General features: G+C 39.9%; 1 protein-coding gene and 1 non-coding gene across 2 annotated transcripts; both read right to left on the bottom strand.

Annotated features, from left to right (window-relative positions):
* Positions 1-1,152: 1,152 nt before the first annotated feature.
* On the bottom strand, positions 1,153-6,425 carry LOC116670420 (pancreatic progenitor cell differentiation and proliferation factor B). The gene is made up of 5 exons (XM_032500934.1): positions 6,181-6,425; positions 4,843-4,938; positions 4,197-4,274; positions 1,960-2,053; positions 1,153-1,634 (listed from the first exon to the last, which is right to left on the bottom strand). Exons 2-5 carry the CDS (start codon positions 4,895-4,897, stop codon positions 1,520-1,522), a joined length of 342 nt encoding a protein of 113 aa, XP_032356825.1. The 5' UTR covers positions 4,898-4,938; positions 6,181-6,425; the 3' UTR covers positions 1,153-1,519.
* A 2,001-nt stretch (positions 6,426-8,426) lies between these two features.
* Positions 8,427-8,508, bottom strand: trnas-aga (transfer RNA serine (anticodon AGA)). The gene has a single exon. It is a non-coding gene; the product is annotated as a tRNA-Ser (tRNA).

The raw sequence follows: 8,508 nt of genomic DNA, 5'->3' as shown, positions 1-8,508 counted from the left end.
TGTTGTATTCATTGTTGCAAAACTTGTTCTGTATATAGTTTGTGTGCCATCCCTAGTTATGAAGATGAAAAAAGGCTGTTCTTGAGGTTTCTTTTAGAGGCGTTAAAGGATATATCCTAAACAAAAATAACCCCTAGATTTCTGACAGTAGTGCTGGAGGCCAGGGCAATACCATCCAGAGTAGCTTTATTCCTAGATAATGAAGTTTGGAGGTGTTTAGGGCCCAGCACAATAACTTCATTTTTATCTGAGTTTAACATTAGAAAATTGTAGGTCATCCATGATTTTATATAATTAATCCATGCTTGACGTTTAGCAAATGACTGGTTTCCTCTGACGTAGGTAAAATAAAAAAATGTCTTATTTTCTTTATTGTTACAAATAGGGGCTGATCACCAAGATATATAAATAAAATATCAAACAAGTTTGAAAGGGTTAGACCAACAGGATGTTAAAACTTTCCTGTCCCCAGTGGAAATCCTGCCCTAGATTGTAACATTTCAAAACCAACCCAGGAGTAACATTAGAGCTGGGGATGAATGCAACACTGTGGCCCTTCATTTCAAACACAACTGGGTATTGAGCTGCTTTTTAAAAAGTGTCCAGTGTCCAGAGATCGTAGGTCCAATGGGAGAGACTAAACCTCTAAAGCACATCTTCGTCTTGAGGTGGACCAGCCACCAGAGCTGCTGCTGACGCAGCGCTGCAGAACCTCTGTAGTATAGGAGTGATCAAGTATACAAGTTCAGGCTCCAGCACATGTGGCTGAGCTACTTCACCTATATCTGTCAGCTTGTTCAATTAGGTCTGCTATGCTAAATGTACTGCCTGTCCCACGCACCTGGCTTAAGAGCTCCAGCCCAAGGTCCTAAAATAGAATGAAAATTAGAACTTTGTATTGTGTGTGTAAGCACTTATTTTTGTAAGAAGTGCTTTTTATACACATTGTACTTGCTTATACTTACCTAAGTAAGACCATACAATAAATCACAACCATACAGTACACAGTAGTATACAGCTATTATGTAATAATAAATACATATATATATATATGCAGGAAGGAAACAATGCTATTGGAACATCTGTAGTTAATTGTTTGCTTTAAATGTTGTTTGTGAGAAGACGAGAGATATGAGTCCAACACAGAACATCAGGCTGCAGGAGTCTACTTTATTGCATTTGCAATCACAGGGGGACAAAAGTGAAAAATGTCTAACAAAGGCATGTGGATGTGTCAATGCAATACAGTATTACAAACACAGTACAAATGTTAAAAAAAAACACATGGAGGTCATCAGTTGCATCATTGATTTTTTTTTTTTTTAATTCTTGTTTTTTTTTCTCAATAAAAAACAATGTTGTAGGAACAAAAACAAGTAAGGCAGCCTATAACTACAATGAATGATAATATAAAAATAAAAAGGTTGTAGACGGGACACCCTCCCGTCACCTAGCGTTGGTCGCTGGTTTGATCCCCCCCCCTCCAAGGTGTGGCGTGGGTCAGAGTGAGTCTGCAGGATCAGGAGGAGGTGGGGCTTCCTGCCTCGCTGCTCTCACTCACCTGGCGTTGCATCACCATCTCCCTGGCAACGCAGGTGATCTGACCATTCGTCAGTGTGCCTTGGACCCCCGCCCTGAAAGAGACCAGAGACAGATTGTAAAAATATAGTCTTGATGCTGCATAATGGAAATGGGGTGTGCGTTAAAGACTAGAAAAGCAGAAAAATGCAACTCCGAATTCAATCTGCTGGAGAGAGCAGCAGCTAGGTATTTATATTTGAAACAGGATCAATATTGGATTAGATATCCTGGATCAGTCCGTCTATAATCCACTTTGTTTATCCCCAAAAGTTTTTTACATCCTGTCGTTAGGATTATGACCAGGATTACATAAAACTGTAATGATAATAATGTATACTTTTATTAGGGGATAAGCAATGTTTGCGTGTTCATACTTACTTCTGCTGTGCCTCCTCAGTCAGAGGGGTCATCCCTGGCTGCTTCCCAAAGAAGAAACTGGACCACCAATGACCAGAGTCCTGCTTGGGGAGTCCTGTAGAGGTGGATAAGGAGGGCATACGTTTACACAGTAGCTACATTTTAACCCTCCAGGACAGCGTGTTTAACTTTTAAGTTCCTTATGTGATTAGAGCTACTTTGCTCTTCATTACGAGCCAAGAGAAAGTAAAATAACAACTAGCCAGTGAAGCGAGACGGCAGACAGAACATTACGGTAACCCAGTGTTAGATTGGGAGTGTGTGTTTGAGTTGACTGTGTGTGTGACATCAGCTACACCCTGAGGGAGACATGACTCAGGTTTCCTCCCCGGGACTCAGAATCGTGTTTGGCTTAGTGTCAAACGGACTCTGACACTTTGAGTAGTGTCTGAACAGTTGCATTTACATACTAATGGTCACATTTAAAGTATGTGGGATATAGTTAGCTTCTAGACTAAGCCAATTAACAAAGGGATGTGTGTGTGTGTGTGTGTGTATATATATATATATATTTTTTTTTCTTCTATTTTTGTTATTGCCACTCTTCATTCTAACCCCAACCGGCCCGTCAGACACCGCCTACCAAGAGCCTGGGTCTGTCCGAGGTTTCTGCCTAAAAGGAAGTTTTTCCTCGCCACTGTCGCACTGTTGCTTGCTCTGGAGGAAACTACTAGAACTGTTGGGTCCTTGTAAATTCTGGAAGTAAAGTACACTTTACATCTGTAAAGTGTCTCGAGATAACTCTTGTTATTAATTGATACTATAAATAAAATTGAATTGAAATTGAATTGTTTCCCAAAGACCAAGATGACGTCTTCACATGTCTTGTTTTGTCAACTACTCAGAAATATTCAGTTTTCTGTCCCAGAGGAGAGAAGAAACTAGAACATATTCACATTTAACAAGCTGGAACTTTTTTTCATAAGAATTTTACTTATTTATGAAAAGAGTTGGAAATTCATTTAATAGTTGACAACTAATCCATTAATCTTTGCAGCTGGTATGTACCTCACCCATCCCAAACTGACTAAATAAACAGTAGAGAAAGGCTTGAGTGACTATGTACACACACACACACACCCATATTTATATTATTTCTCCTACCACCTACTTTAATTTACAGCACTTTGACACACGTGTGTGTGTGTGTGTCCCAGCGGTTAAAACAGGCATGCCCACAAAAACCCAGAGCCAGCACTGATCTGTCAGCTCAGATGGTTTTCACATGAAGCTGATCCAGGATCAGTGGTGAGTTCAGCAGGTATTAACTGGTGTTGAGGGTTATATTGGTGTACTGGGAGCTGAACGGATCGTGTACCAAGGCTTGGGTGCTTTTTGCTTTTTGTAGTGACATCTGAATCCTGAGCGGAGAACTGAATGGGAGCTGCTAGTTCTGAGAGACCTGAAAACAACTTTCCTGCTAGATTAGAAAGAGTGATGTCAGACCCGAGCTAGGTGACTCAACCATAGTAGCTCTGTGTTTTCTGAGGCAACAGCTGTCTCAGCCGCTGCAATTACTGAGATTATTGAAACGGATGCTGCAAATTATTGCCCAACAACAGAACCTTGAGCTGTTGCTCAGAAAGACTGACACATCTGGAAGCGGTAAAGAGACACACTCCTTGAGAGGAACACTCTGTTCTTTCCCAAAGCACAGCCCTGACTTGACTCACTCTGTTTTAGACGTGCATGTGAGTTGCCTTGCATCCTTCTCCTGACTTGTTCACTACAAACCATAATACTCAGCCGCAGCTGTGAGTCACTGTATTTGGAGTAGCAGTGTTTAGCCAACAATCAATTTCTTGGGTTCCTATAAATATGACCGATGCATCCATTTAATCAACTTGTTTCTGTTGTTATGGAGATATAAACAGTGTGTTTGTCAGTCAACCCCCCCCTTGACAGTCAAGTCCCATGGGGATTTTAAATCTGTTTTAACAGTTTTTTTTCAGAGCGCCTGGGTAGCTCACCTGGTAGAGCACACACCCATATGCAAAGGCTCAGTCCTTGTCACAGTGGCCGTGGGTTTGGTTCCGACCTGCGGCCCCTTGCTGCATGTTATCCATCTACTCTTTCAAGTCTAAGCTGTCCTATCGACAATAAAGGCCTATCTTTTTGTAATTGAGGAAACTATGAATATGTAGTTTCATTCTTGTCAAACTATCTGTTTTTTTGTGTTTGTTGGATCAAGCACACACCTGGATGGTGAGGGATGACCTCTCCACTGTACTCCGAACTGCCACAAGAGCTGCTGCTGGACGTAGAGCCGATGCGCCCTGCAGGGACACAGAATGAGCAGAAAAGGAGTTAAACAAGTGGTTGGTTTAATCCCAGTCAACCAAAATTGAAACGTAACAAGTAAAGAAGTCATGGATGTTCTTAATATTCTTCCTTCATAATGAGAAGCCCACGCAGAAAATGTAAATCTATTTTGTCTCGTGTGACAGCCTTAGGGGCCACTGTGCACGCTTGATTTACTGAGACAGTTTTACAAGTCTATTTGGCACTACTGGAAACCATAACACATACCAAACCATCCCATATTCCTGAAGCCAAAGATGTTGTTTCTTAGAGATTTCAGAGAGTGCAGCTACTCTAAATATACCATCAAAACAAGAACACAGGAAGGGTGTCGCCTTGAGAACATCCCCCTCAGCTTTAGTGTGTTTGTTTGGTTATGTTTGCAACTTTCACCAAGGCAAATTCCACATAAGCGTACTTATTGTGGAAATACTGAGGTGACTCATTACTTAATGATGACTTATCTAGTGGGGGTGTAGTGCATTTATCCAACATCAGTAACAGTAACAGTTGGTCAAGCCCTGTGTGTGGAGAGAGACTCACTTCGGTAGTAATCAGTGGTCGCCACCAGCGAACCGCCTGCTGGAATAGCTGCCATTCTACTGTAGTTGGTCGCTGTACGCTGTGCTTGATGGAAACCTGGAGAGCAAAACAGCAGTATGATCAAAACCAGATTGGCAAAAGAATTTGTATTCCTTTCCAGACAATGAGGATGATTTCATTACAGCAGCATAATTTAATTTTTACTCTTTATTGATCTATGGGGAAATAAATTGTACACTATGTTGTTATTACACACAAGCCTGAAATACAAACACATTCTCAGGTCCTATACATCCACTACTGGAGGGATGTCAGAGTGTGTGTGTGGGGGGTCCACACTCCATACGGAGACTATTAGAATTATCCTTAAGGTATCTGTCATGATATTATCAATTATTACCCATTAAAAAATATTCTGTCAATGTACTAGCTGGTTAATCCCCTAATAGTTTCAGAACTAAAAACAAAAACAAAATCCTAATATATATATGTTCTTTAGATGTGTTTTTTAAGGGGCTACAGCATTTCATGTGTAGCCCTGTGTTTTAAAATCACAAATGAATTAAGTTTATAACATTGTAATAATATGTAGGGCTGTAACTACTGATTGTTTCCATAATCAACGACTCTCTCTATAACTCTCTTTAATATTGTACTCTACATTTATGTCAGAAAACACCAAGCACATGTCATATGGCATACGTCTGGCTGTTGCTTGATAAACAGATGCTTTCAAATTAGAGAGAAGCAGCCTGGTCTCCAACTCGAGGCATGTATCTAAAGGAATATAGAAAACATGATACACCGAATATTAAATGTACATAAGCTGCTCATGGCCAGTAGAAATGGTTGTTTTTCTTCCATGTGATGACGTCAGCCCCCACTTGTTTACATTAGCGAATGTCACTGCACCAAACCGACATTTTGACGTTATTACATGAAAACTTGGAGAATACAAGCCTCATTTTAAAAGGCCAGAGGGGTTCAGGACAGACTGTCTAGATAAGGATAAAAAAACAAATGGCCGTGAAGCTGGACCCTTTCTCTCGTCAGACAACATCTTAACAATCTGTTGACATTTAAATAATTACCAGTTGTTGTTTATGTATCGCCATCCCCGCGAATGTGGCCGTTACTACTAATAGCTATCTAGCTAGCTAGCGATGTAGCTAGGTTACATGAAAAAGAGAACACGGCGAGAGCCGAAATAGCCACATAACGTTTGTTTTTCGGAGTTTTTTACAAAAGAAAAACACAACAGCTGCCATTCTCCCACCCACTCGGCCCTCACCCACCACCACCACCATTTTATAACCCGGAGGAGGGGGGGACACTCACCTTGTTAGGGACCCAGACGTGCTGATGTTCAGTAGCACCCAATTCAACTCAGTCGGCGAGGCTGGGGGGGGGAACCGCTAGGCGACGGGGCCCATTTGAAAATAAGTTTTGGGTAAATATAACCCTCCAAGGTCTGGAACGGATGTGAACGGTGCTTCTTGTTGCTGTACTGGCTCGGCTCGCGCTTTTATAGAAAGACAGGGTTGGTGACGTAGCCATCAGATAGGGGGCGTGGCCATACAGTGTTTGGTGCCTCTGGTTCATACCGGTTCATACCTCTTTATAGATATGGCAGCTTCATTTTATAGACGTCTCAGCTTCATTACAACATTTCTTCTTTGATCTAGTGTAGGATCAGTCTGCTCTAAAAACAATTAAATTATTCCACTTCTTTGAAATATCATTGGTATTATTCAACTTTTAAATGTCATACAAATTGAACCCATATTGGCAATGATCCAGCAACAAGGCTATTGTAAAGTGCTTTACATAAAACATTAATGAGCAGTTAAAAACATCTCTTAAAGAGAATGTAAAAACAGCAAGAATAGAATAGAATAAGACAGATACATGAAATACAACAATAATAGTTAAAGTGTAGTGTAAGATATGAATAATTAATTAATAGTCCAATTATAAGTAATAGGAAAATATGTATAGAGTCTATGCTACAGTGTTCTTTTACAGAATTGTTGTATTTGTTTATTTTTAACACTGTTGGTTTATTTATGTATTGAATTATTTATTTTTCTTGATACATTACTGTAGGCCTAATACATGCATCTTATGTCTTGAAACTATAAGCAACGTGCCACCTTATTGAGAGGAAAGACAGGACTTTAATACTTTGAGTGTGATGCCGATTTGTAATTTATGTTTTTGTTACAACTTGTAGGCCAAGTGTGACTGTAATGAAAAAGACACTGGTATCCGATCTAAATCCCATAAGGTCCAGACACGTAGAGGTATAACTTAGGAGATTAGTGCCACCTCCTGATAATGATAATAGAAAATGAATGGATGACTCATTGGCCCTCCTGAATATGATTTAATATCATTTACAGTTTTAAGGTTGATAACTATGATGCTTTATTACAATCACATACATGTAGAATGCCACAAGCTCTGCACCAAGGACGTATGGGTTGATATATATTTATTCATGTGTTAGTGTGAGCTTTCTCAGAAGCCATGCAGAGTGACAGGAAGCAGCGAGGACGTTTACAGTTACACACCAACAGTGTCCATCCACATTTAGTACAGGAAGCCATGCAGGCAACAAAACACAGCCAAGAAACACAGACCAGAACCATCTTCCTGCACCATGCAACCATGAAAAGCAGCGACGAGGACAAGCTACCCATGCCATCCGAGCTGACTATATCTAACAACGGGCAAGACATACAGTATATAAGACAAGTTAGCAGCCGCAACAATAATAAGAATAAAATATACATAAGGTATTTACTTTAGTTTTATTATTATTATAAGGCTATTTCCCATTATTTACACAAAGACCTATAGGCCAATATTATACTGTCATTTGTGTACTGTATTATAGCCTTTGGTATCTTGTTTTTATATTCTCCGGTTTATCTGTACCTCAGTTTAAAACCCACAGATGACTCAGACATTTAAGTACTTGAAACTACTATTTTTTAGTTTTATCATTTTCTACAACATTTCTCAAAATGTATCTGGTTCAAACCTCAGTTTTAGTAACCATATTTTTCTGAAACGCACTAAATTTGATTGACTTTCATAGTGTCAGTATCTGCACAATCTTTATTACATGGATGTATAATAAAACCTTGACTACCGACAGAGAGCGTGTCCCCAACGTAAACACTAAGCACCGTACACGGAGCTCCCTCTGGTGGTGAAATCTAAGAACTGCATCTGATTCAAAATTCAATATAGCAGCTCGGTAGAAGGGATATGGAGTTGTATATTCTTGTGTGCAGATTCATGTTGACAATCATTTTTAGCCATTACAGTTTCAAGTTTGAAGTTATTCAAGTGAGGTAATTTTGCACAAGAATCCAAGAATGGATAATATATCCTAATACACAACATCATTTCCAATTAGTAATCAAGTATTATTTTAGATGGGTTTGGTTGACTTTGCTGTAATGAAAGAAAATCCTGAACGCAACTTCTCGATTTGCACTGTGTACAACCAATTGCTTGACTACAGAAGGTTATTTTTTAAATAGTCTAACTAACTGAAGACAAAACACACAATTCGTTGTCGGCAGGATTCGAACCTGCGCGGGGAGACCCCAATGGATTTCTAGTCCATCGCCTTAACCACTCGGCCACGACAAC

Source organism: Etheostoma spectabile, chromosome 20, assembly GCF_008692095.1.
Source record: "Etheostoma spectabile isolate EspeVRDwgs_2016 chromosome 20, UIUC_Espe_1.0, whole genome shotgun sequence".
NCBI classification, from domain to species: Eukaryota; Metazoa; Chordata; class Actinopteri; order Perciformes; family Percidae; genus Etheostoma; species Etheostoma spectabile.
This window is presented reverse-complemented; position numbering and strand designations above follow the sequence as displayed.

What these genes read in the sequence shown, in the direction of transcription:
- LOC116670420 (XM_032500934.1), bottom strand. Translation starts at nt 4,897, where the DNA reads ATGGCAGCTATTCCAGCAGGCGGTTCGCTGGTGGCGACCACTGATTAC. An exon ending in GGTCATCCCTCACCATCCAG is followed by an intron (nt 2,054 to 4,196) that starts GTGTGTGCTTGA and finishes CCACCTCTACAG; the next exon opens with GACTCCCCAAGCAGGACTCT. An exon ending in ACTGAGGAGGCACAGCAGAA is followed by an intron (nt 1,635 to 1,959) that starts GTAAGTATGAAC and finishes GGTCTCTTTCAG; the next exon opens with GGCGGGGGTCCAAGGCACAC.